Source organism: Bos grunniens, chromosome 14 (assembly GCF_055505025.1).
Source record: "Bos grunniens cultivar Pamir isolate PY7600 chromosome 14, Bosgru_T2T1.0, whole genome shotgun sequence".
Lineage (NCBI taxonomy): Eukaryota > Metazoa > Chordata > Mammalia > Artiodactyla > Bovidae > Bos > Bos grunniens.
The window spans coordinates 83087336-83113466 of NC_141178.1; the positions used below are offsets into that span (position 1 = coordinate 83087336).

Genomic DNA, 26131 nt, shown 5'->3' on the forward strand with positions numbered 1-26131 from the left:
CCTCGCCGCCCCGAACTGCAACCCCCACAAGGCCCTGCGGCGCCGGTGCCTCCGAGGACCCGTAGCGGCCCCGCGCACAGCCTGTCGGGAACCTCGAGTCGCCCCCTGGCGCAAGGAATGACGGGAGCTGAAGTCCGCTCAAAGCCTGCCCTCCCTACCGCCAGCGCCCTAACCAGAGGCTCGAGGTTTCCTGCCTTCCCTCCAGCACCGCCCTGCACCTCCCTACCCCCGACCCGTCCCCGCCTTAGCCTCACGACCCAGAGATCCCGCCTGCCGCCCCTCCCACGGCGACGTGGCTCCCTGAGGGCAGGGCGACAGGCCCAGGCTGTGCTTGTATTTATTTGCCCGGTGGACTGCGTGTGTCCTAGGACTTCGGAGACTCTGGGTCAGCCTTCTTGCAACACTACCTGAGCATGTGACAGTAGAGCCCCGCACAGCAGGAAGGCCACCCCCAAGGTTCACCGCCACCCCGTGCGGGCACCAAAGAACCAAGCAACTCCTGCTGACCCCGCAAATGCCTTCCTTGGGGTATTCAGGTCTCTGACCGACAAGGCTCGCTGCCTCTGCGCTGCCTGGGTGCTCGCCCTGCCCCGCACCCGCACCCCCGCCCCGGGAGCCAATAAGCACAAGACTACTGTCAGACAGGGACAGTCAGGGCCAGCAGCACCTGCACCTTTATCCACAGGCTGGGCGGCCGGGCCGAGATACCATTGAATCACTCTATAAAACCCAGAGCAAACAAGGAGAAAGTGCGAGTCCGGGGAACGGGGCCGAGGTCATGCAGAGAGGTCACTGTTATCAAAACGCTCCTGGTCATACACTTCAGCCACCACCTTGCGGCCAGCAAACCAGCGCCCATTGAGGGCCTGGATGGCCTTGTGAGTCTCAGAGGCTACAGAAAACTCCACAAAAATCTTGACAATGATCTCCGCGTCCTCTTCCTCGCCCTGCTTCTCTTGGTAGATGATGACACGGTTGACAGCACCAAACTTGCCACACTCCTCAGTCACCTCCCCTTCCAGGTCATCGTCGATGTCCTTGGGGTCCACCATGTTACGCAGAACCATCACTGTGGACTGTGGGGGGGACAGCTGAGAGCTGTGGCTGGCTGGACCGCCCCGCCCCGCCCTGCCCCACCGGCCCCGGTGGCCCACCTCCTGCTTGCGGAGGAGCTTCTGCATCACCATGTGGCGGGCACTGCTTCCTGAGATGCTCATGTGCTCCTGCTCACTCAGCATCTCCGGCCGCTCCGACTCGGGAAACAGCTCCTCCTCCTCCTTCTCCTTCTTAGGCTCCAGGAGACCAAGTGTCGGAGGGCTGGCCAGGATGGGATTCACCACACCAACAGAGGGGATGGTGACCGGAATGGGAGGCCGAGCCGGTGTCACACCTGCAGCAAACCCACAGAGTCAGCAGTCACTCCCCCCACCTCCCTCCATTCCCAGGAAGGAGCATGGCTGAACTGCCCTGGGGCGCAGGGGGCCCAGGGGGCGAAGAAGCTCGTTAAGGACAGCTGAAGGCATCAGGCCCAGAAGAGCAGCAGTGGAAGAAGGGAAACCTTGACCCACCCAGGCTCACCTGTGATGACTCCTGGGGCCTGGGCAGCCATGACGGCCTGGGGTAGAGCCCCCAGGGGCTGGGCCAGAGTCAGTGCAGGGGACACCAGTCCAGGAGTGGCTAGGGTACCCAGTACTGCTGCTCCAGCCACTGCTTCCTGCAACCAAGAAGGCCACCATGCTTAGTTCTGGATCTGGGTGCCTCCACTCAAGACCATCAAAGGGCCAGTCCCCACAGGACCAGTGGTCCCAGTGCCCACTACTGAACCACACAATGGCACCAATCCTTACCTGAGCTGTAATCTTGGCTGTGGCTGCAGCTGCGGCCACGGCAGCAGCCGGCGGGAGGCCTCCAGGTGTGGCCGGTGTAAGCAGGGGCATAGGGGGTGTGACAGCCTTGCCCACCCGCAAGTACTGGCCCCCCAGGTCAAAAAGGTTCATGGAAGACACAGCATCCTGGGACGATTGGGCTTTCTCATATTCTGCAGAGCAGGAGCGCAGTGAGGGCCAGCCTTGGGCCTGGGGTGTGGGGAGAGGGGGCTTCACCCCACCCCCACCTTCCCAAACTCACCAATGAAGCCATAGCCCTTGTGTTTGCCAGTCGTGGGGTCCCGAGCCAGCGTGCAGGATTTGATCTTGCCAAAGGCCTCAAACACACTCTTGATGTCATCATCCGAGAGGTCCTGGTGCACGGAAGCCACGTAGATGCGGTTGAAGGCTCGCGCCTCCTCGGCCAGCTGGTCTATGATGGGCTGAGCCTGCCCTATGTTGCTGGGTCTGCCCACCTGGGGTAGAGACAGGAGACAAAGAGCCCCCAGTCAGTCTAGGCTGGCTGTCTGGACACAGAACACGCTGCACACTGGCCCCAAGGTCCCCTCCCCAGCCCTCACCTTGATGTTCCTGCCTCCCAGCATCACGGAATTCATCTGCTCCAAGGCCAGCTGGGCGGCTTCTGGGACCTCATACTCCACGAACGCAAAGCCCTGGACATAGGAACGTGCAGTTAGGCCAGGAGAGCGCAGGGCTGGGGCGAGGTGGCAGACGGACCCTCACCTTGTGCTTCATGGTGACGGAGTCCCAGGACATGTCGATGCTCTTGATAGGCCCAAAGGGGGCGAACGCCTGGCGGATGGTGTCCTCCCCTAGCTCGTAGTAGATGGAGCCCACGTAGACCCGGCACATGATGGCCAGTGCCCGCTGCCGCTGAGCCGCCATCTGGAGCAGGAACAAGGGGAGACAGAGCCACTGGCCTGTGAGGGGTGGCGAGACGCTGGGCAGCCCCTTCCCCTCCTGGCCCACCCCTCCCCCTCCTGCTCCGCTGTGGGGAGGGCTCCCCACGCGGTGGTGTGGTGCAGGATCCGCCCCTGCAGTCAGGGTGGCAGGGGTCGGCAAGACCCCAGCCCAGGAAGGAAAGTCAGGCCTGAAGGCAGGAAACAAACACACCCTGGCCCACCCAGGTCCCGGGCAGACTGACAGCACAGCTGACAGCTGGTCGGAAGGCAGGGCTGCAAGCCCTCCACTCTGGGGCCGGGCACCTGGGCGGGCTGGGAGGTCCTCTCAGGGTCCTGGCCATGCACTCAGATAGAGAGGGAAGGGGGAGCCGCCAGGCTGCAGGGACGCTGGTGTGAGGCAAGAGAGGGGGCAAAGACGGGGCAGCTACTGCCCAGAAGAGACCCCAGGGAGGAGGTAAGGAGCCCAGTCAGGGACTCCCCGGAGAGAAGACTGGCAGCACCGCTCGCGCAGCCCCAGCGCCTTGAACCCTCATAGAAAGGGCTGCTGGTCCCTGGGAGCCTCACGAGGGAGCGGAGCCACCGAGAGGAGACGCCCCAGGGTCCGTGCGGGCGGGCGCCACCGCCTCCATGCTGGGGCCCCCAGTCGCTCGAGGAGACACTCCCACCCGGCCACCTCAGATGACAGGCCTCACGGGCAGTGCCCCAGAGCCACTTGCCATGGGGCACTGGGGGGAGACCACAGGCCCAGGGCAGGCCAAGGAGATGGGCCCTGGCTCCAGCCCCTCAGCGGGGGACCCCCACACCCTCCTGAGATTCCCCATAACCAGAGGCCAGCTTCTTTTTTCAGATATGCCAACTGGTCTAGGCCAACTGCCAACTGGCCAGGCCCCCACATCCTGCCAAGAGGAGCCTAAAAATAAGGCTCATGGCCCCCAGACAGGACCCCCTCCTCAAACTGCTCCCAACAAAGAGGCCACAGGCTTCCTGTCGAGATCAAGGACTGTCCCCCCCCAACACTTATGTCCCCTCTTGCGCCAGTTGCCCCAGATGTGAGACCAGCTGCCCCTGGGGTCAAAGTTCTCCAGGATAGGAGCATGTCTCCTCTTCAGTGTGGGCTCCCCAACAGTGGGGGTGCCCAGAGCCCCCTGCCTGACCTGCTCCCACAGACAGACGCTCCCTAGAGAGGACACGGGGTCTGTCTGGCCCGAGGACAGGACCACGTGTCCCCTGTGAGAACTCAGGCTCAGGGATGGCCCCTGGGAAGGCCATGTTTCCCCCTCAGACTTCCAGGGGGGCCTGGCCTCCTCCTCAGCCTGCCTCTGGGGGCGGGAGGGGCATCTCCTCCCCACATTCCTCTGCTGACAGCAGCCGGGGCCACAGCCACCACCTGCTCCCTGCCCGCGTGGACTCCGCCCCTTGCTGACAGCCAGGGTGCGGCCCAATCCTGCTCCTTCCCTCTCTCCTTCACGTGGGTCCCCCCAGCCCCCACCCCCTCCCCCCCGTCCCCCCTCCAGGGTTTGATGGGGCCGTGAGTTAAGACCCTTCTCTCCTCGGGCGCCTGACCCCAGCCAGGAGCCCGAGCAGCCTGGTGCCCGGCGGAGCTGGAGGCCTGGTGGCACACCCGATGTGTGCAGGCGGCACGGGTGCAGGGGGCCTGGCGCGGGCAGCTGCCCTCCTGGCCGGCTGCCCTCCGCAGTTACCTGGCCGGTTAGTTTTAAGGCGGGCCCTCAGAGCAGATGCAGGCCTCCCCAGGGGTGGTCCCGGGGTGGGTGCCCCCCACACCACTGGCCCCGCCGCGCCTGGCGCTCTGCTGCGCGCGTCCTGAGCTGGCGGGCAGGGCCGGCCACGGGGAGCAAGGTCCCCAGCACATGGGCGCACTGCCCCCCTCTAGCCCTGACTAAGGACATGAGCCCCGGAAGAAGTGAGCATGTCTATTGACCGATTGCAAAGGTGAGAGAGGATCTCCAAAGCCCATTGTCACTGCTGCCATCTGAAAGACAGTAAAGACAGAGTTCAGTCTGTTGGAGCCGAGCAGTCTCCGCTCTCGTCACACCTCACGCAGACAGCGGCAAGGCCCGGAGTCCCCGCCCTGCCAGGAGGCCCGCCTGCCTTCCCACACTGCCGGGCATCTGGCCGGCCACCGGCACCTGCCCAGGGGGGCCTCAGAGCCCTAGGTGCCCCGCCCCGCAGCCTGGCCGGCAGGGGCAAGAAGGAAGGGGGAGGAGCAGGAGGAGGAGGAGGAGGGGGAGGGAGGGGAGGAGCGGACGGAGCACAGTCAAGAGCCAGGCACCCCTGGCAGCGTGAACGTTTTGCGGGCTGGGTGGGGTGCAGGAGGCTCGAGGCCCAGGCCTGTCAGCTTCACCCTGTCCTCTTCCCCCATGGCCACGGCTGCCTCTGGCCATAAGCCTAGAGCAGGGCCCTGGGGAGGCGTCCCCAGCCTGTCCTCTCAATCCTGGGCCCCGAGCCGCTGGACTGGACTCACTGCAGGGGCGGGGGCCTGACCGCTTTTATCCGAGGCCGTGGGGGTGGGGAGAAACGCCCCTCGGGGCTACACCATCAGCCTCGCAGCTGGGCACATGGTGGGGGTGACCCAAGGCCACAATCTGAAGTCCGAGAAGAGGAGCCTACTGGGGAAGGGCAGGGGCGCAGGGCTACAGAAGAGGGTTGGCAGGGGCCGTGGGCTCTCAATAGGTGGGTAGGGCTGGGCCACTTGTGCCTTAGGGAGGAACCCGGGGGTCCCAAGGAGTCCTTGAGAAACGGAGCACCACAACACCTCGCGGGGATGGCCGCAGGCACGAGAGTAGGAGAGCGGCGGCGGGGTGGCGGGCGGGAGGGTGGCTCACCTGCAGGTTGGTAAGCTGCTGCTGCTGGTGGGCGATGGTCTGTTTCACCAGCACGCTCTTGATGCTCTGCTCCATGGCGTACTTCTTGGCCTGTGAGAGAAGGCAGTGAGGAGCACTGGGGGGCCCGCCTGTGGGGAGATGGGCCTTCCTCCGCCCCCGAAGGCGTCCCCTGCCGCGGAGCCCCAGGAGGGACGCGCTCACCTTCTGGAGGGCCTCCTGCTGCTCGGGCGTCAAGGGAGGCAGTCCCAGCTTCGCGGCTGTGCCCTGCCCGTTCTCCATCTTGATGGAGTCTGTCCCCTGCAGACGGGAGCAGGGAGATGGCTGAGAGCAAGTCCCCGACGGCCCTCCCATGGCCCCAGGCCCACCCCGCCCTCTGCCCGACCACTGCGCGTGGCCTGCAGCTCAGCCCATCCCCAGGGACAGACTGTCTCCCGCCTGGGGCGGACATGGGTCCAACAGCCCAGTGGCTGTCCCAGACCTGTCTCCTCCAGGAGACACTGGTAAGACACACACCAAAACAGACAGGCACGTTGGGGCCCTTGGCCCACCCAGAGCAGCTGCAGGACCCAGGCCCCTCTGGAGTCACCAAGACAAGCAATGAGCAGTCAGAGGAGCCCAGCCCTCATGGCAAGCCCGACCCCAGAACCTCAGGCTCAAGTTGCATAGGAGAGCTGGCTGGCACTGGCCTCCCAGACAAGGGGAGGGCCAGGACTCTGAATGTTCTGGGATGCCCCGCTCTTGGGCTGCCTGGCACCCAGGCCCCCAACATCATCTCACAGCCACAGACTCGGCTTCCCTGCTCAGGACCAGTTCTAGGGACCACTCAAAAGAGCAAGTCTGGGAGGCGCCACCCTCCCAGCACAGCTGCAGGCAGTGCCCCACCCCCAGCCCTGCACGCCATCTGGAGACCTGGACTTGCTCTCCCAGCCCGCCTCACCAAACTTCTCCCTGGGCCATGCTTAGCGCCCTGGCAAGAGAAGCCAGAAACAGGCCCACCGTAAGGGAACAGAAACGGACACCCGCCAACACGCTGGGCGAGTACAGGAACGAGGAGATGCTCTGACGTGGCAGGCCCAGCCCGCTGCGGGCCAGGGCGGGTGCTACGAGGAGTACGGGTATGCCCTCTGCTGAAAGGCATTTCTAAGCTGCTGGCAGGGGAAGGACACAGCCGCGGGAGTGGCAGGAGCGTGTGTGCGGGGGCTCCGAGCACACCTGCCCAGTCACCAGGCGCTGGGTGGCTAGCAACCGTCCGGACTGGGATTCTCCAACCCCAGCATGAAGCCTCGGGAGGACAGCAGGGACGAGAGGCAGGCCCCCAGCACAGGAGTGACGGGCAACCACAGAGAGAGGCACAAAGGCGGCAGGAAGGGGCTGGCAACCCAGACCCCAAGAAGCACCCTCCTGACCAGCTGCAGTGCTAGGTTTCTAGCACAGGGTCAAAGGGCGGGAAGCCCTGGCAGCCCCTCCTCTGGCAGTGCAGTGTGGCTCCTGCATGGCGGTCCTCTTGGCCTGCCCGCAGGCCCAGAGCCCAGTTCTCCTCAGTGGGAAAAGAGGACAAGGGCCTGGGCCACGGCTCCAGAGCAGGCCGTCACCATGGTGATCAATGCCAGCCCCTCTCAGCCCCTCAGAAACTTCTCAATCTCCTCTTTGTCTTGAGAAACAAAAAGCCCTTCTCCTACCAACCAATGGCTGGCTACATAGCCAGCCAGGATCAGGAAGGGCTGGCTAGAGGGACACCCTGGCCCCCCTGCCCATCAGCTTCAGCCCCCATAGCTTCCCAGGATCCAGGCTGCATACCACAGCCCTCCCCAGGCAAGCTGGGCACCCGGCCCCAACAGCCCACAGGCCACTCTGCTGAGAGGCCCTGCCCAGTCCTCTGGAGGCAGGCACTGCCATGCAGAAGCATAAAGAACCTTCTTATCCGAAGACAGCAAGGTCCAGCCCTCCACCCCGACCCCACGGGTCTGGCGATCAGCACTGGCTGAGACCCTCCAGGCCAACCCTGAAGTCGAGGCCCCAGACCTGCGCTCTGACCTGCAGAGGGGTTGGCGTTCATGTTTTACTTAGAGATCTGAAGGGAAACTCTATTTCTGGCTCTTAACACCACCCTGCACATTCTGAATGACACGTCCACCCTCCTGTATGACACCAGCAGTGAAAGGCACGCACCGCCCGAGGTTCGGGCCCACCTGACCACAGCCACCATCTGCCCGGGATGTGAAGACATGTGAGGCGAGGACGCCAAGTAGATGCAGAGAGGAGGCGGCTGGAGCCAGGAGGGAGGCTGGGTGGCAAGGGGGCAGGGCAGGGTCTCTGCCCAGAAGGCAGAGTCCCCGGGGCTCCTCCCGCTCCCACCCCCCAGCCAGGTCTCTCTGGGGCCAGGGACGCGCAGGCAGGCAGGCGGGCAGGCGGGCGGGCGGGCGGGCAGGCAGGCGGGCGGGCGGGCGGGCCTGAGGGCAAGAACGCTTAAGGGCAGTACCTGTGGAGGTTTCCATTTGTCTCCCGCTGCCACCACTGCCGCCGCCGCCGCCGCTGCTGCCGGCTCGGACCCCCCTCCTTGCTGGCCATTGACCTGCTGCAGGCAGGAAGGAGACGGTGTGACAACATTCGCAGACCCAGCCGCCCGGGCCCTCGCTTGTCTTCCCTGGTTAAGAGCTGGACTCTGCGAGGACCAGCAAGGAGCCAGTCAGAGCTCTGACCTGGCCCCGGGGCTTCCTGCAGCTGCCCCTCCACGCCTCACCCTGCTCGCTCCGCTCCTCCAGCACACCTGCCGCTGCCCAGGGCCCAGGCCCAAAGGGCTGGCCAGGAAAAACCAGAGCAGAGGCTGGGGAAGCCCCAGGCTGGCAGTAAGTCCTCAGAAAGAGACAGTGTGGAGAGCTGAGCTGTGCTCCTGCACCCCGCTCAACAAAAGACACTCGCTCCTGGGTCAAGAGCAGCCCTCTAGCCACACAGGAAAAGACGACCGGGACCACAGGTGGCCCTCTCCCCTTGAGGCGGACAGAGGCACCTCGCTAGCAGCCTGCACACACGCTGGGCCAGCCCACACCTCAGGCTCAGTTCCAAGGCCCCTCCTGAAGATGGCTCTGACTGGCAGGCCGGGCAGCGGGGCTGCCTCTGTAGGCTCCCCTATGCCTCCACCCCCTGCACACTGTTCAGGGCTGTCTAACTCAGGGCAGGTGAGAGTTTGGCCACATCTCGAGGAGCCAAAGAGCACTTGGTGTGAAGCCAGCCCAATGGCAGAAGGTGGGCAACATCATGGAAGTCAGGGTCTTAGTGGAAGGCCCCTGAGACTTCCCCACCATCTCAGAAGTCACAGAGCAGGAACCCACTCCCAACTCAAGCGTAAGACCCACACACATCTAGGACGATAGCCTAGGGCGAGAGCCCTGCCCATCCTCAAGGCACCAAGCACAAAGCCAAAGAAACGCTGGGCTGACCTGGCCAGAGCGTGTCTTAGGCGTTCCAGCCTCAAAGGGAAGACAGCAGCACAAGCCTGACTGCACTAGAGATGTGACCAGTGGGTGTGGAAGCTGTGGCCCACCCAGCGCTGCTCCTTCCCTGGAACCCCTCTGAAACTGGATCACTGCTGTGAGCCATGAAACCATGCTCCAGTGAGAGACAAAGGAAAGGGGGGCCCTTCTGATAGAGGTGCTACCCAGTGGGTGCTTGGCATCTGGGGAGAGGGTCTGGCTTTGCTCCAAGTGCCCTGGCAGCCCCCAGAACACACCAGAGCAGAGGCTGCCTTGCAAAACCCCAACAAGAGGTAACTTCAGGTCTGGGCATGTAATCCAACCTCTTGACCCCTGTGAATTAGATCAACTTGAAGGCACATGTATAGATGATTTCCTACTCACCCAAATAAGTGCAGCAGCCAACAGGAACTAGGACAGTGCTGAGACCAGAGATGGCTCAGAAGAGGCTTTGCAGGGAAATTCAGTCCACCCAGGACTCACAAAGGACAGCCGACCCCAGGGAATTCATGGCAGAAACAACGTCCCCAGTCCCACAGAGCCTAGGGCTCTTTTCTAAGCAGATGCTAAGAAAGCTTAGAGGAAACTGCCCTTCATCATTACAGCTAGTCTTACGCTATCCTCCAGCCGTGACTACAGCAGGCCACAGTCACAAAGCACCCCAGCAGCAGGCAGCAGTGCCTCGAGGGGTGCAAACTCCCTCTGGTGGGTGTGTGTGGGGTGGGGGAGCGTGTGTGCAGTGCAGGGGTGTACACGGTGTGTGTGGTGGGGTGGGGTGCAGTGCAGCCCCAAGATTCTGGGGCCCAAACCCCTGCACTGCCACTAATCAATAGCCCAGGGCCAAAGAATCATTTCCATTAGAAAACCAGAAAAATCAAGTAATTACTTAACACCTCCAGGCTTCAGGCTCGTTAGGCCTGTCTCCTGGGGCAGGCAGGAAGATTCAGCGAGTGGCCAACTCTGGCCAACTCCATATACAATACGTAAGGCAATTCCTGCACATGGCCAGCGATCCACAGGTTTCAGTGATTTTTTTTTTTTGTATTATTACAACATCCAGAGTCAAGTCCCCACAGTAGGACTCGTGCAGGACACTGCCTCCCATCTGGTCAGTACCCTTCACGTGGCGCCCTGCTATCCACAGTGTGGGCAGGTTCTGTGCGGGGCACTGTGGATGCACGAAAAGCAAGACAACAGACATGCTAGCCAACCCCGACATGAGGTTATTTCTGTAGCACAAGCCCTAAGGAGAAAACCAAGCACAGGGTTGGAGAGAGGGAGTGTGAGGGCCCCAAGGCCACAGCAGCAGAGACAGCTTCTCGGTGAGGTGACAGGCAGGCTGGGACCCACAGGAGAAAAACAAGCACCTTCACCTCTGGGAAGGTGAGGGAGTCCAGTGCTTTTGCCAGATGGAACTCCTAGGACAATGGTCCCAAGTAGGAGTGAGCCCAGGTGTCAGAGGAAGGGCCCGTGGCCTGTTTCTGCAGTGACCAGGCGGAAGGCACACAAAAGTTAGAAGAGGCTCTTCTGTATCTTCCTGGGTTCTTCCCCCCGAGATCACTGTCCGCCAAGTCCAGCGCCACTCACCCCACCTCCCGCAAGAGCCAAAGCCACAGCTTAGGGCAGCAAACCAGCACTCCTCAGCAGGCACAAACCAGAAGACGGAGAAGAAGCTTTTGCTATGCCCCTGCAGCACTGCAGGGAACCGGTGCCTCTTCTAGAAACCTATTCATTCGAAAGGTTAGAGGAGGAATGTGTTAGGCCACAGACTGGACCTCATTCTCACAAGCTGATAAGGTAAGTCTGGGCCTTTACAGTTTGTATATGCATGTTAACATACATTCATTAAACTTCTGTGGAGAAGGAAATGGCAACCCACTCCAGTATTCTTGCCTAGAGAATCCTGTGGACAGAGCCCAGAGGGCTGCTGTCCATAGGGTCGCACAGAGTCGGACATGACTGAAGCAACTTAGCATGCATGCGTGCAGTGGAGAAAGAAATGGCAACCCATTCCAGTATTCTTGTCTGGAGAATCCCAGGAACAGAGGAGCCTGGTGGGCTGCCGTCTATGGGGTCCCACAGAATCAGACACGACTAAAGTGACTTAGCAGCAGCAGCATCAACCTCCTGAAGAGGATTCAGATGGGCAGTGAAGACCCTTGTTGAAAAGCCCAGCTTCCAAGGTTCAGACCCAGTGCACACACCCACCCCCACTGTGACACCACCAGGTCTGGCCCTGTGCCACAGCTGAGCTGGGCGCCCCTGAGCAAGGCTGGGGTGTAGTGCCGATGCAGGTCTGGGGGTGCTCGGGGACACGAGGCCTCCACTCTCACTGGTCTCTGCTCCTTCTACACCTCCCCAGGAGTTTTGGTCCTTGTCTTCAAGCCTCCCTCTCCATCATCTTAAAACTCTGGTGACTTAGACAGTCACCCAGGCCTCCACCTTCACCTCTCTTCTCTCTAATGCCCCTGTCACAAAGGTGGTTGCTCCTGTGGCTTCAGCAGGAAGCAGGATATGGCACAAAGAAATCAGTGAAGTTAGCCAGATCTGAGAATCACACAGCGGGGCCCCCCTCATAGCCTGGGGCCGCTTTCTCAATGGGAGTCAGCTTTGCCCCAGTGAGGCAGGTTCGCCCCTTCTGTGGCCATCAGAGCCTGAGGGAGGCAGCCTAAGTACGCCCGCTGACCCTCAGATCTCCCCCATCAGTCCAACCTCCAGCCACACGCTTCTCACATAAACCCCATCCATTAGACTGAGCTGGGGAGGGGTAGGTAAATAAAGGGATGAAGTTCCCTGTGAGGGTCCGTGAGGGGACTCAGTGGCACAAGTCTGGGAGGAGGAAGAGTGAAGAGAGACTTCCCCAAGGAATTGCTGTGTGAGAAGAGGCTGTCCATCTCTGCTTAGCGCTCCATGTGGCTGAGCACTAAGCAAGGCAGGAGAGATGCCTGCACGCGCCCTAACACCTCAGGCACCTTGAGTAGAAACTGGTCTCCAGGGCCCAGCAGACGGCGGAACAGGGCAAGACTGTCTTTCGTTCCCTACTGCTCCCCCAAGCCCTCGCATAGCGCTTGGGACAATGTGACTGCTCAGGATACGTGCAACGAGAGATGTAATGAGAGGCCTCGTCTTCCCTTCCTGAGTAGGGGTTGCAGGACGGAATCCCTGCTGGCTGGAGACCTCTTCTCCGCTGGACATCAGCAGAGAGCCCATTCACAGCTGTGTACTCAAGAAGCGAAGGCCTCCCTCTTCACCAGGCCCGATCCCGTCCTACAGGCCCGCCCTGTGGCCCCTACACGCTGGAGGGGGAGACGCCACGGTTCCACGGTGCTCCGCCTTCAAGTCGGGGATACAGGCTCACAACGTGGGCAGAGGGGAACGACTACCGTCTGGCCCCGCCCGACCGCACCACGAAGAGAGCCGGCTCGCCACACGGCACGGGCCCCCCTCACCCCCCCGTCAATCCCAGCCGCACCGCAGGTCACAGCCGCGCCAGGTGCTCCCGCGCCGGCTGCCGGAAGTTGCAGTCTGCGGGCCGGAAGCTGCGGCCGCAGGCCGGCCCCCCTCCCCTCGCGCCCGCCCCGCCCCCGCCTCGCGCGACCGAAGGCCGTAGAAGCTCGCGCTGGGCTCCGGAGCGGCCGCTACGTCCCCGAGGGACCCTCGGCGCCCAGGCCGGGCCAACAATCTGCTCCCGCGGTCTGAGCGGCGGCCCGCGGTCACGGGGGTCTCACTTACTAGCGCTATGGTCGCCGTCGCCATCTTGTTCCCGTCGCGTCCGCCGCGCGCGCCACACGCTTCGGTTCCTTCCGCGGTCTCGCGCGATCTAGGCGCCGGCGGAGGCGCTCTCAAGAGAACGGAACTCTCGCGATTAAAGGCCCTTTCCCCAGCGACGTGGAAGGAAAAAGGAACGCGCTTCCGGTGCGGGGAGGAACAGTTAACGCTCCGGGAAGGGCGCGCGGAAGGGGCGGGGGCGGGGCGGGGGCGCGCGCGGCAGCCCCGCCTCCGCCCGCCGCTAGCACCGCCCTCCGCCGGCCTGTTAGGGTCCTAGGTCGCCCCTCCCCTCGCCTCTCGCGGCCTCTTTCCCTTCGCTGCTCGGTTTCTCTGTCTCCTTTGCAGGAAAACCCTGAGGCCGGGCACAGACGGCCGGATTCTCTCTAGAGCTGCGGTTGAAAACTGCGACCAAGAATCGCCTTTTTTCGGACTCAGATTTCGAAATGCCTCTTTGCATCGTATCTCTGAATGCGCCTACCAATGCATGGTGTGTTCCCTGTTATGGTCCCATTTTCTCTTTCCAAAACTGATAGCGTCCTAGAGCCAGCGACGTAACAGTCTGTGGAACTGCAACCCAAGAGACAGGCTTCCGAACCAATCCCCTGGGAAGGGTATGCACTCAGTCCTCTTAGTTCTGAACTATAAAGTTCCAGGTGTCCATCCCTGGCGTTGAGCTGCCCTGGACGTTTATTGCATGCCACACCCAGTCCCAAGACCCTCACTCAGTGAAGCTCAGGCCCTGACGTTGTCAGCTTAGCAACTTTAGCCTGCCTGAGGTAGCAAAGTATCTTCCCCAAGGAGGCAGGTCTCCTCTCAACCCTGGGAGATTTAATGTGAAATACAGACACCCTGTTTAAACACGACAATATTTTACTCATTTACCTTTCCTCTAAAATGATAAGAAAGAGTGCTTCGTTCAGTCATGTCCAACTCTTGGACCCTATGGACTGTAGTCCACCAGGCTCCTGTGTCCATGGGATTCTTAAGGCAAGCATACTGGAGTGGGTTGCCATTTCCTACTCCAGGGGATCTTCCCAACCCAGGGATCGAACTCATATCTCGTGTCTCCTGCATTAGCAGGCAGATTCTTTACCCCTAGCACCACCTGGGAAGGTTGCACCACCTTTATAAAGCCAGAAACCCCCAAAGACAAAGAGGTGGAATGTTGTGGAGCTGGAGGAAGGTGGACAACAGGGGCTGCTTTAGCATCCTGGAGGTTGAGGTCCAAGAGATGGTTCATGTGAGTGCAGTCATGACAAGGAAGAGATAAGAGCTCCGGCCCTACTGGCAGCGACTGAGAGGTGAGCTCCAGCAGAGGCACACTTGGAGGGCCTGCCTGTTCTGAAAGTGGGGGAGGAATACATGAGATTCCTGCCTTTCTGCCACCTCCAACCCTGGCTCCCCAATCATGTGTCACTCACAATCCTCAGAGAGAAGAGCCTGTCTGCAGGATCTCCCAACACACACACACACACACACACACACAATAGACTGGCCGTTGAGAGGTGGGCAGGAGAATGACCTGGCTCCATCCTTGACCTCAAAGCACCACAAGGCAATAAGCGCCAACCACTAAGATTCAATGTGACTGGGCAACCCAGGAACACCAGACACCTGAGGGAGAAGAAAACTGGAAAAGGAAAAGGGACTCAGAAGGAATAGAGCCAATAGAGCAGGCCAGAGAGGAAAGAAAAAGGAAAAGCTAAAACCATATCCTTAGAGATATAGGATGTTGCATCAAAGTACATGAACAGATGCTGTAAAAAAAAAAAAAAACATTCAGCCAGTGAGAAAGCAGTTACAAATGAAAAATATGAGAGGAAAAGGAAGAGTTAAACAGAGAAGTTGCAAGATAAAGTTGAAATCTTCCAGAACGTATAACAATGAAACCATATAGCTAGAAAACAGACAATGGAGTACTGTCACACTCGTCAGCACTCTGCAGTACTAGAACCAGCGGGTGCCTCAGAGGCCTCCACAATAGGGTGGGCTGGGGCTGGAAGAGGGGGCAAAAGCACCACTCCCTGGTGCAGCTCTGCCTGTGAAATCTGGCATCGCTGCATTCAGAGTGCTAGTGTGCTGGGCACTGTTCTCGTTCCTTTTCACAGTTAACTTGTGCAAGCTCATGACCACCCCCATGCAATCTGAACCACTGTCTCAGAAGCAGCTGAGTGGCTCCAGAGCCTCTGCCCCTAACCTCTCAGAAAATAAGTCCAACATCTAAGTAAGCATTCCAGAAAAGGAAAGGGGAGAAATCAAAACAGCAAAGAAAACTTCTTAGAACTGAAGGGTTGGGAATCTCTGGACAACAGATGAAAGGGAAAGTCATATTGAGTTCTTACTGCAGAGCACAGAGAACTATCAACGTATTCAATATCAAGTGATAAACCATAGTGAAAGAGAATACAGAAGAAAAAAAAAAACACTTTGCTGTAAAGGAGTAATTAACACAACATTATAAACTGCTATACTTCAATAAAAAATAATAGTGGAAGAAAAGCGAGAGAAGGTCTACATCAGAACCTCAGATATGCAGATGACACCACCCTTATGGCAGAAAGTGAAGAGGAATTAAAGAGCCTCTCAATGGAAGGTGAAAGATGAGAGTGAAAAAGCTGGCTTAAAACTCAACGTTCAAAAAACTAAGATCATGGCATCCGGTCCCATCACTTCATGGTAAATAGATGGGGAAACAATGGAAACAGTGACAGACTATTTTCTTGGGCTCCACAATCACTCTGGACTGGATGATGACTGCAGCCGTGAAATTAAAAGACGGTTGCTCCTTGGAAGGAAAGCAGTGACAAACCTAGACAGCGTATTAAAAAGCAGAGACATTACTTTGCCTGCAAAGGTCCATATAGTCAAAGCTATGGTTTTTCCAGTAGTCATGTACTGATCTGAGAGCTGGACAATGAAAAAGGCTGAGTGCCAAAGAACTGATGCCTTTGAACTGTGGTGCTGAAGAAGACTCTTGAGTCCCTTGGGCAGCAAGGAGATCAAACCAGTCAATCCTAAAGGAAATCACTCCTGAATATTCATTGGAGGGACTGATGCTGAAGCCGAAGCTCCAATACTTTGGCCACCTGATCCAAAGAGCCGACTCATTTGAAAAGACCCTGATGGTGGGAAAGATTGAAGGCAGAAGGAGAAGGGGATGACAGAGGATGAGATGATTGGAGGGCATCAGTGACTCGATGGGCACGAGTCTGAGCAAACTGGGAGATGGTGATGGACAGGGAGGCCTGGCATGCTGCAGTCCATGGGGTCACAAAGAGTCGGACAAGACTGAGTGACTGAACAACAACATCAGGACACATCGTTGATCCTGCCGGGGACCAGCCCCGGCTGATCCAGGGTATTCGAAGGAGAGACGGCATAGGCGAGGATCAGGATACAATAGCTTCAATTAGATATTAATTAAAGATATAAAGAGTAATAGAATAAGGATAGCTCAGTAGGAAAATTCAGTGGAGAAAAGAGGCTGAGTAGCTTGGTTTACGCGGGAGACCAATAAAACTTCAAGACAAGAAGTTTGCACCACTTACGTAGGCCGCAGGCGTCCTTCCGTTCTCCCGAAGGAGAGGAGACACTGAGGCCTCCCCGGTCGGATCTTAGAAGCCCAGGCATAATTAGTAAGCATGGTGGGTTCCGCGCTCCAGATGGAGACTCAGCCAGAGTGAGAGAGAGAGCGACATGGGGAGACCAGTATTTCGAGAAACTGATCCCAATTCTTTATTTTCCAGAGTCTGTTTTTATACACTAAGATGTTATACAAAAGTCACGTGGGGACAGCAGTCCTGACTTTTATTAAAGTCAGGTGCTTCACACAAATGTATACAGAGGTCTTAGGGGTGTTACATCATCTTCTGGCCAGGGGGGCCTGCTGACAATTTACGACCCTCTCCTTGTGACAGCGGTCAGTCAATCAGGACACTTATTTCTCCAGGGCTGATTATTCTCAAAACAGACGCCACCCAAGTAAAGTTACATTCCTACAGGGTGAGGGTGTAGTGGGTTTTAGTTAAGGAAAGAAAGAATTTACTTAGCCTAAGGTCTAACGTGATTAATATCAAAGGTTAATACTTATTTCTTCTATATATTCATTAATGTGTGTAAGGGCAGGGGATGTGGAGACTTAGCAACAAACATTGGCTCAACAAATGAAAAACCCTTCACCAATACAATTTCTAATCAGCCCATTATACTTATACTAATAGTTTTCTAACTTTTCTAAGGAACCTGTTTTTAGAAGGTTTAAAGCATCTCGTGCCTCTCACGGTTGGGAGGCTGTGAGCAATCACATGTGGCCGGACGAGCCTGTCAGGCAGGCTAGAGAACCTTCAGAGGAGTTTGTAGGTTAAAACACTCTTGTCACACCCAAGAGTTTTTATTGACTGGAGCTCTAGGTTAACTCCTTCTCCGAAAGAGGTGGTGGGGGACAGCCCCCCGTAAAGTCAGAGGTGTAGGTAAGAACACAAAGTAGTAAAGTAGGCAGGCTCTGGTTATGGGGGTAGGCGCTCGAGGATTTCCAGGGGGACTCCTGAGGCTCGATCCCGCCTTTGTGTATGTCGAGCCTCCTTCCTCATGACCTTTGCCATGGGCGGAGTACCTCACTCTGGCCCCCAACAGTTGATAATTTCCAAAGCATTCAGGTAAAGAAAAGATCCAGAGAGAAGACATCGCAAAGGTCAGAACTCAGAAAGGCATGGGAATTCTTGGGACTAGAAGCCCAACTTTGTACCTAGTTACACGAACAAGCAGATGTGAATGTAGTGACGGCAAGCTGCAGACTCCGTAAATGAATCAAGGAGGAGGAAATCATGGGCTCCAGCGGAGAGAAAGGAGGTGCTCCAGGACACTGCTGAAGTCGTAGCCCATGCTCACAGCCGGGGCAGGTGGCAGGGTGAGGGGTCCAGGAAAAGATGGAAATAGCACTTATGCAACAAATCCCAAGTTTGAGAGGAGGTTCACACTTCTGCAGGAGAATCTAGGGAGGAATTAATGACATGTATGGAAAACTAAGCCCCCCAAAAGGCAATGATTAACTGCAGGGAAAACAAAAAGTTGTGCAAGGAAGCAAATATTTTCCTAGGACACCTCATTCTCTGCTGAGACCTGTGGGAGTGAAGCTGTAATAGTGCCCATCACATTGAGATGGCGCTGTGTCAAGGGATGAGGCCAGTGGCCTCCCTTCCCCCCAGAGGACACCCGCATGTGACACATAATGTAGAAAAACCGATGAAAAGCAGCGAACGCGTGTGTGCGTGTCCTTGTGAAACATGCATTTTAAATGCCTGAAGAAACAGCTAAGAGAGTTGAATTTGCAAAGAATCAGAGTTAGACAGTGTATTTATCAGTTATTTATTATTGACCTAAAAAAATTCCACTTTGAAAATAATAGGTATGTCACTTTGAAGAGATAAAAGTTAAAATGAAAACCTCAACAGACATGAAATGGAGCAGTGCTAGTACTGATCCTTTTGAGTTCAGTTTAATCTCTGGCACAATCGGTTATGCACTGGATACTCCCAACTGTTTCAGACGATGCAGAATCAGACAGCTTGGCATCAGGATTTCCAAGTAGATGTGTAAGTTATTTTAAAGCGTAACTTTAAACTGAAAGGTGTTAGGACTTGAATAATTTTGTAGAGTACTGGAACATTTAAAATAACTTGAGATTCACCATATTTTTACATGGAATGTATCTGACATGTCTTGGTAAGGGGTGTTGGTTTGGGGTTTTGGTTGGGGTGATGTGGCAGGTGGGATGACAAAGATGTCCATGTCCTAACCCCCAGAACCTGGGAATATTATTTACTTGGTGAAAACTATTTTGCACATATGGTTAAGATTAAGGACCATGAGATGGGAGATTATCCCGGATTATCCAGGTGGACCCAACCTAACCACACGAAGCTTTCCTGGCTGCAGAAAACCAGACACACAGTTCAGGAGAAAGACTCAATGCGATGTTTCTGGCTTTGAAGATGGAGGAAGGGGCCATTAGCCAAGGGATCTGGCAGCCTCCAGAAGCTGAGGATGGCCTTCAGTTTAAGCAAGCATGGGAATGGGAACCTTGGCCCCATCACTGCAAGGAACTGAATTCCTGCCCGGTGCCCTGAGTGCTCCTGACACCTGAAGGCTAACAACCTGAAGGAGTAGGAAACGGTTTCTCCCCAAGAACCTCCAGAAAGGAGTGACAAAACCTTGTTGTTAGTCTGATGAGATCTGCGCCAGATTTCTGACCTACAGAACTAATATATGTGTTGGTTTAAGCCACTGAGTTTGTGGTAAAAACCTACAGCAACAACAGAGAACTAATACAGTGGTAGGCTTTTCTTGTTTGACATTTCAAACACTTAGAAACCTGAATGTGCTAAATTTATACATGCGGTTTTAAATGTTCAAGAGTGATTAACTACATTTGCAAATGGAGGGGGCGCTGATATCCCCAGGACCCAGGGAGGTAGCACGAGTAGGGGGGAGCTGGGGAGGAGCAGGGAGGGCATCTGACATGGACCACTCCGGCCAGGGGACGTGGACAGAGAACAGCTCTTTGTGGGGGCTGCAGGAGCCAGAGAGGGGCCCGGAAGTGGGTCTGCCCTGGACGGGGGGCAGGGGGCAAGAGCCATACGAGCTTCCGGGTCATGGCCACGCCCCTCGCCCAGCACGGTGCCCGACACTTGCAGCTGCTTTACCATCAGTCTAAGGTGGTGGTTCCTCGTGTGAGTCAGTGGCACCAACTTGTAATGGAGCGTTTGCCTGGGTGCACAGCTGTCCAGGGCTGACCTCCACCCCTCAGCCCCCAGCACTATGCGTGGTTCCCCGTGCGGCAGCCCCTTCGTGACCACACGGCCAGGAAATTGTGGAAGCTGGCTGCATGGGACATCCTGCTCCTAAGGACACGCAGCAGCTAACCAGTGCCCAGCACCGGCTCCCTTACCCCCGGTGGGCCCGACCCCGCCACCCTCAGCCCCACCCCAGGGCTGCGGGAGCTATGCGAGGGGAGGTTCTCACTAGCAGGCACACAGGCAGACAGGGACCCTGGTTCCCCACCCAAGTGCAGGGGCCAATGCCAAGCTTCCCCAGGGAGCCAAGAGGTTGGCTTCCAGGGGGCTTGGGGCCCTGAGGTGTGCGAATCAAGGTCACGGCTGAGCTCCACGGTACTTGAGGAAGGTGCTGTCCAGGAAGGCGGCCAGCTTCGGCCGATCGTCCTGCAGGACGGGAGGGAGGCATGGGGGACGGAGGGGCGCGGCCCACCCTGCCGCCCTCCCAGGCTGGCCGCACCCAGCCCGCACACCTCACCTCGTGGACGAAGCCGTAGTGCACCAGCTCGGCGGCCAGGTCTTGGGCACTGTCGGCTGCGGCGGGGGAAGCCAGGGCATGAGACCTGCAGCGCTGCCTGCCCACCCCCGCCCCCGCCCGGGGTTCCCCCCCCCACCTCCACCCCCACCCCTCAGCCTACTTGGGAGCAGGTCGTAGGTGAGCTGCCGATGAAGCCGGTCCTCCAGCACCAGGAGCAGAGTGAGCTGAGGAGGTGGAGGCAGGAGGGTGTGGTGGGCTCGGGTTGGCCCGGTCCCTCTCCTCCCGCATCAGCATCTCTGCCGGCAGCAGCCCCCCCGCCCACCCCAAGCTCACGTGCCAGCGCGCCTGGTCCTCGCTCCTTTCCAGGTTACACTGCATCTGGATCACCTGCGGGGAAGACACAGGCCAAGGTCACTCAAAGGCCGGACCTCAACCTCTGGCAGCAAGCTCAAATGCTGCCTCAAAGGGCCAGGCACGGGTAGTAAAGACCAGAGATGGGAAAAATCTCTAAGGGCAAACTAGAAAGCACATCTCACTGCTAGGAGCCTGCCAAAACTTTCAGAGGGGTAGATACTGAAGCTGGAGGATGCTTTAGGATGGTTTCACAGGTGGAGAGAACACCTGGACAAGCTGTGGGAAGGGTAGGAAGAGCAAGATCCTCTGGGACAGGACAGCAGAAGCCCAGGATGCCAGTAAGACCAGGCCTCAGAGTGGGGGGCTGAGGACCTCCGACTGTGCCCCCTATCCAGAACAAGAATTCTGGCTGCATTGTGGAGGGAAGCCAGCAGCAGGCGACCAGGCAAGGGGCTGGTGCAGCATCTCGGTGGGGAACAAAGGAAGCCCAGATCAGGGCAGTAACCACAGAGACACACCCAAGGCCGAAGCCACGGCCTCTGGAAACCGGTGGGTGTGGACATGGAGAGGGAGAGGGGCTGAGGCTGCCCAGGAGTCCCCTGGCCAGGGGGGAGCCTTGCAGGAGGGGCCAGGGGAATCTCAGGGCCTAGGGGCCTTGGAGGAGACACGAGGGCACAGATGTCAGGGAATCCGCAGGCCAAGGAGGTGGGTCAGAGCCGTGTGTGGGGCAAGGGCCTGCAGGAGCCTTTCCTTGCAGAGCCTCTGGGAGAGGGGTCTCTCAGCTTGCACTACTGCCCCCCCACCCGCCAGGTTCCACAGAGTGATCAGGCAGGACTTGGCCTCCAGCAGCCGGGAGGAGAGCTGGCCCGGCAGACTTGAAGCCCCTGGTAAGGGAGCCTGTCTGGGCAGTGGTCAGGTCTGTGCAGCAGGGGTGGAAGCTTACCTTTCTGGTCTCTGAGTCAAAAGGCTCTGGTGTTGGGGTCTTGGCCTTCGGGGCTTCCTCGGTCGGTGGGGCCAGCACACGGGGCAGCCCCAGGGGCCGGGCAGCAGCAAAGTTCATCAGCGGGTAGATCCCATTCCTAGGGACACGGTGCAGGGTGCTGCCAGCTGGGGGTTCAGGCCCGACAGTTGCCCCCTCCCCAGGCTCACTCCAGCCCTCACCTGACGTCCTCCAGGAACTTGTCAAGCTCTAAGCAGGAGACTTCTGAGTACCTGGCGTGGGTGTAAGAAGAACGCGAGGATGGCTGGCCTGGCCAGTGGGGCTGGGCTGGCCAGGAGGAGCAGGGAGGCCTCTGGGCTGCAGGTCACTCACCGCCACTGCAGCGGGGGCCAGGGGGGCCGGGGGATCTCCGCCAGGACTGCGTGCGGGTCCATCGCCTTGGTCTTTTCCTCTACCACATTCTCAGGCATGAGGTCTATGGGCCGCGGGAGCACACAGGCGGCGGGCCCTGAAGCATGGGGTCCTGCCGGGCCTCCTTCTGCAGCCTGACCCCAGGCCCTGGCCCACCCCCAGGCCGACCTGCCCCTCACACTGGTGCTGGATGAAGCAGTGGGCAGCCAGGAGCTTCAGCGAGTGCACCTCGAACAGCACGCGGTGGAAGAGGAGGTTGTGGGCAGAGGGCCGGCGGGCAGGGTCCCGGGCTAGGCAGGAGAGGATGAACTCCTGCGGAGAGGGGGCAGAAGTGGGTGTAGCCTCTCTGCTCTGGCCCCAAGCCTCTGGGAGCCTTCATGCAGCTTCCGGCACAGGGAGAGGCATCCTGTTAGCCGCCAGGCCAGGACCTGGGTCTTCAAACAGGACAGTGGAGTCTTCCCGGGGCCCAGAGCTGCCTTTGTTTTCCTTCCAGTAGGCACCCCCGCCCCAGTTTCTGAGGGGGGCTGGCACTGTCATCCCCAAGTGACAGATGAAGACTGCACACTGAGGATAGACACCAGCCCCTGCCTTGGAGCCCAGGCCTGGGCAGAGTGCTGGCAGATCAGCCTGGGCCCCTGAACTCGGAGCAGCCCAGCCTGAGCCCACCTGCCTGCCCTACTTCTGGTGCTGCAAGTCAGGACTGGCTCTGCAGATGGCCTTGAGGGGTGCCTCCCTTGCCCCACATCCAGGCCCTCACTGCCTCTGGGTCCATCCTGGCTCCATGTCTGTCTCAGTCCCACCCAGGCTCCACCAGTCCCAGAGGCCATGGGTTAAGCCAGGTAGTCGCTGAAGTCTGGCCACAGAGGTTGTGGCTGCAGCTTCTGAGCATATGCCCTCTGCACCCACCCACCTTGCCCCCTGGGATCCTCTCAGCCAGTCTCCTGAAAGCTTACAGGCAGGGCCGTGGAGTTGGGCAGACCTAGACATACACTGGCTCCACCATTCACGCTAAAGGCTCTCTGAACCTGTTTCTTTATAAAACTGGCATAAACACTGCACCCACACTTAAAGCATATCTCTGTGCTCAGGATGTTCCCTCATGCCATCAGGTCTGCCCCGCAACACACCTGCCTGGTAAGGCCCGCCTTGCAGGGGAAGGGCTGGTGCAGCAGCCTGGCTCTGACCTGCACCATCTGCAGGCCTGCCTGAGGCCCCTCACTGCCCAGCCTGGAACACTGACAGCCAACTCACAGGGGCAGGGCGAGCTGCTTACCCGCATGTTGGGGTCGCTCAGCGAGTGCCTGGCACGAGTGATGGCCTCCTCTGTGACCCGGGTGTCCCCATTGGCCTGGATCTCCAGCACAGCCATCTGGGGGGCAGGGCAAGGTCAGGCAGGGGGAAGGGACGGGTGGGGGTGGGGGAGCTAGCTGGGAGGAGGGCCCCAGGCTACACTGGGTTAGTACCTCTAGTGCGCACATCCCAAAGGAGAAGATGTCCACGGCAGTGCCATCAGCAACCTCTGAAAGGGGAGAGCGTGTCAGGACGGGTAAGGCGGATGCAGGGGGCAGGGTGGGGGCCTCCTGGATTCACCTCCATACTCTGGCGGGAAGAAGTGCAGGTTCCGAGGTTCCTCCCGCTCAACACGGATGGGACTTCGAAGATCGTCGGGGAGCGCTACAGGAAAGCAGGGGGTGAGCAGACCGGGCCTCTCCATGGCCCCCCCATCCCCCAGAGTCCCCACGCACCGTTGGAGAAGATCCGGTGCCACACTGAGCCGGTCCCCACGGGGAGAAAGAGCAGGTGTCAACGTGACAGGGTGCGCAGCGTCATCAGCCCTGTGTTCCCAACAGGTCCCGCCTGGCCCAGCCTCCCCACCACCCTCTCCTCCTCGCCGCCCCCTCCTCCCCGCCAGCACCGGAGCCAATCTTGATGAGGCCGTTGTGCTGGATGAAGATGGTGTCGCTGGTCAGGTTCCCATGGATGATTGGGGGGCTGCAAGCGTGCAGAAAGCTGGGAGAAGGGGAGAGCCGGTGGAGCTGGGTCAGGGGTGCCAGGAGGCAGGGTGGATGGGGGAGATCGCAGGCAGGTGTTCAGGCAAGCCCAGGCCCTCACCTGAGTGCAGACAGGATCTGTGTGCACCAGCGCTTCCAGGCCTGGCGGTGGATGGACTCCATGAGGTGGGCTCCAAAAGGCAGCTGGGCCTGGGCCGCCTGGCCCAGCCCTGCCCCGTGCCCCTCACTGTCTCTGTCCCCAACAGCATCCGGACCCCAGCCTGTCCCTGACCCACACCAGCCCACTTGCATACCCTGGCATTCATGGCCTTGTGGTTCTTCTTGGTCTTTTTGAGGAATTGCTTGAGGCTGCCTGACGACACATACTCTGTGATGAAGATGACCTGCGAGGCGGCAAACTCACGGGCTCCACCAACAGTGGGTGCCCACAGCCACCCCACCCACTGGTGCCCCACCACCCCATGGCCTGCCCAGGGGCTTACCCGCGCTCGGGACTCTGAGGCGTCCAGCCAGTACTTATGCAGCTTGACAATATTGGGGTGGTCTACCAGGGCCAGCTGCTCAAACATGGTCTGGATCTTCTCCTGAGAAGGGGGGTGCAGTCACCAGGATGATGGGGGTGGGGTGGGGGGGTGGGGCAGCGGGCCTTACCTCGTGGACCAAGAAGGCCTTCCTGTCAGCAAAGTGCAGCTCGTTCCACACCACCTCCACCCCCTCCTCAGTGTCCATGGCCAGGAATGTGCTCTGGACCCCCGGCATGTTTCCCTGATTCACCTGGGGGTGGGGGTGGGGATGGAGGTGGGGGGGCATGAGTGAAGTGTCGGGGGAGGCTCAGTCCCCAGTCACATCCTATCCACCAGCGGGAGGGTGTGAGGCAGGCACTGGTGTTCCAGGGAGAAGCTGGGGACCCAGGAGCAGAGGTGTGGTATCCTGGGGCTGGGCTGTGGGGATTTGGGGCATGCTTCGGGTTTTTTTGAGGATGGTTCCCAGGAGGCTAACAGGTGATCTCAGAGGCATGGGGAGGTGGTCTCGAGAGACTGGCCCTTAAGAAAGAGGGGGTTTCTCACCAGGGCGTGGGGGCCAGGCTAAAGCAGTACGAGCGCGCATCGAGAAGGAGGCCGCCTGCACGAGGGTTCGGGCAGGTTCCCGGCCTCCTGGCTCCCCCAGAGTGCGCACGGCCCCGCGTGGCCCCAGGGCCCCTCCACCCGAGGTGGGCGGCGCCCCGCTCCGCCCCGCTGTGCCCACCTGCTCCCGCCGCTTCTGCCAGCGGCCGCACGGGCTCTCTTCCAGAATGTCGCTCTCGTCCTCACTCTCGTCCTCCCGTTCCCGCTCCCGGCCCCGCCTCGGCACCAGCTCCGGGGCCGCCATGGCTCGGCCGGTTCAGGCCACCGCCCTGCGCGCGATCCGCCGCCCAGCGCCGCCGCCGCTCTCCGCCCGTCCTGGCCCCGCGCCCAGACGCCCAGCTGGAAGCGGAGCTGCCGCCACCACCCCCTCGAGCCCCCACCCTGGTTCTGGGAATTGGGAGGCGCGGGCACGCGGCCGGCCCGGGGGTGGAGCCCGCCTGCCCCGCCGGAGCCGCCTCCCCGGGCCGGAGCCGAAGCGGAGGCTCCACGCACAAGGCAGAGAGCCCTCGCGGCACCCCGCGGAAGCCCCACCTGTCCCAGCCTGTGCCCCACCGCATGGAACCCCGCCCCGCCCGATGCCCCGCCCCACGCTCCGCCACACCCACGAAGGCCCCGCCCACTGCACCTAAGGCCTCGCCCGCCAGCCCACAGCCCCGCCCCTCCAGAGGCCCCGCCCTCCTGGGTCCCAGCCAGGCTTCTGCTGGGACGCGCAGCTCTCGGCTGTCCAGGGACCAGCCTTAGCCCGGCGACCCGGGCGCGGGGGTTTCCGTGGCGGCCTGAGGCCAGGTCCGTCGGAACCTCCCCGAACGCGCGCTGGCCTGCGCTCACTGGCCCTGCCCAGCTCTGGAAGCCGCTCGTACTTCCTGCACCGCTTCCGCGCCACACTCCGTCAAGCACATCGGGAAACCTGGCATGGTCCCCAGGCTCCCGCCTTGGAGTGAAGCCAGCGTGGAGCAGGTCGAGGGGCAGCCCGCGTAGCCCGGGGTTGCACCACGAGGGTCTGAGGTCAGGCCACAGAGAAGCGTCCGTCCCTCCTCCCTTAAGGAACACGTCTCTCTTAAGGAGACAGAAGAATACCCAAGAGGTAGACTGTAATTGAGTTCAGTTCAGTTC

At 59.5% G+C, this 26131-nt stretch overlaps 2 protein-coding genes across 20 annotated transcripts; both read right to left on the minus strand.

Annotated features, from left to right (window-relative positions):
* Positions 1-640: 640 nt before the first annotated feature.
* Positions 641-12918, minus strand: PUF60 (poly(U) binding splicing factor 60). Of its 12 annotated transcripts, none has more exons than XM_086337691.1 (12): positions 12834-12918; positions 8111-8203; positions 5833-5928; positions 5632-5721; positions 4728-4778; positions 2610-2771; positions 2447-2539; positions 2128-2341; positions 1848-2038; positions 1579-1714; positions 1155-1390; positions 641-1076 (listed from the first exon to the last, which is right to left on the minus strand). In XM_086337691.1, exons 1-12 carry the CDS (start codon positions 12855-12857, stop codon positions 777-779), a joined length of 1686 nt encoding a protein of 561 aa, XP_086193817.1. In that variant the 5' UTR covers positions 12858-12918; the 3' UTR covers positions 641-776. The 12 variants fall into 12 exon arrangements, with proteins under 12 accessions (XP_086193817.1, XP_086193816.1, XP_086193821.1 ...); XM_086337690.1 differs by having other exon boundaries at positions 8111-8206; XM_086337695.1 differs by lacking the exon at positions 12834-12918 and adding an exon at positions 12574-12668 and having other exon boundaries at positions 8111-8206.
* A 5299-nt stretch (positions 12919-18217) lies between these two features.
* NRBP2 (nuclear receptor binding protein 2) lies at positions 18218-25295 on the minus strand. 8 transcript variants are annotated; one of them, XR_015141225.1, is made up of 18 exons: positions 25140-25295; positions 24546-24668; positions 24377-24478; positions 24188-24277; positions 23995-24035; positions 23798-23892; positions 23628-23651; positions 23473-23556; positions 23346-23401; positions 23156-23251; positions 22051-22194; positions 21844-21946; positions 21693-21743; positions 21475-21631; positions 20511-20564; positions 20338-20401; positions 20178-20233; positions 18218-20086 (listed from the first exon to the last, which is right to left on the minus strand). XR_015141225.1 is itself a non-coding variant. In XM_086337664.1 (18 exons), the coding sequence occupies exons 1-18, from the start codon at positions 25260-25262 to the stop codon at positions 19786-19788; spliced, it is 1728 nt and encodes a 575-aa protein (XP_086193790.1). In that variant the 5' UTR covers positions 25263-25295; the 3' UTR covers positions 18218-19785. The 8 variants fall into 8 exon arrangements, 6 of the variants coding, with proteins under 6 accessions (XP_086193790.1, XP_086193792.1, XP_086193789.1 ...); XM_086337664.1 differs by having other exon boundaries at positions 20515-20564; positions 21475-21610; positions 22062-22194; XM_086337666.1 differs by having other exon boundaries at positions 21475-21610; positions 22062-22194.
* Between the last annotated feature and the right edge of the window lie 836 nt (positions 25296-26131).

Excerpts from the sequence above, each read along its gene's own strand:
- PUF60 (XM_086337690.1), bottom strand. The coding sequence starts at position 12,857 with ATGGCGACGGCGACCATAGCGCTA. Across the intron at positions 5,929-8,110 it reads ACAAATGGAAACCTCCACAG|GGGACAGACTCCATCAAGAT; the intron begins GTACTGCCCTTA and ends TCCCGTCTGCAG. Across the intron at positions 1,077-1,154 it reads AGCTCCTCCGCAAGCAGGAG|TCCACAGTGATGGTTCTGCG; the intron begins GTGGGCCACCGG and ends TCCCCCCCACAG.
- NRBP2 (XM_086337661.1), bottom strand. The coding sequence starts at position 25,262 with ATGGCGGCCCCGGAGCTGGTGCCGAGGCGGGGCCGGGAGCGGGAACGG. Across the intron at positions 21,744-21,843 it reads TGGCCCCCGCTGCAGTGGCG|GTACTCAGAAGTCTCCTGCT; the intron begins GTGAGTGACCTG and ends CACCCACGCCAG. Across the intron at positions 21,632-21,692 it reads AAGTTCCTGGAGGACGTCAG|CACCCTGCACCGTGTCCCTA; the intron begins GTGAGGGCTGGA and ends CCCAGCTGGCAG.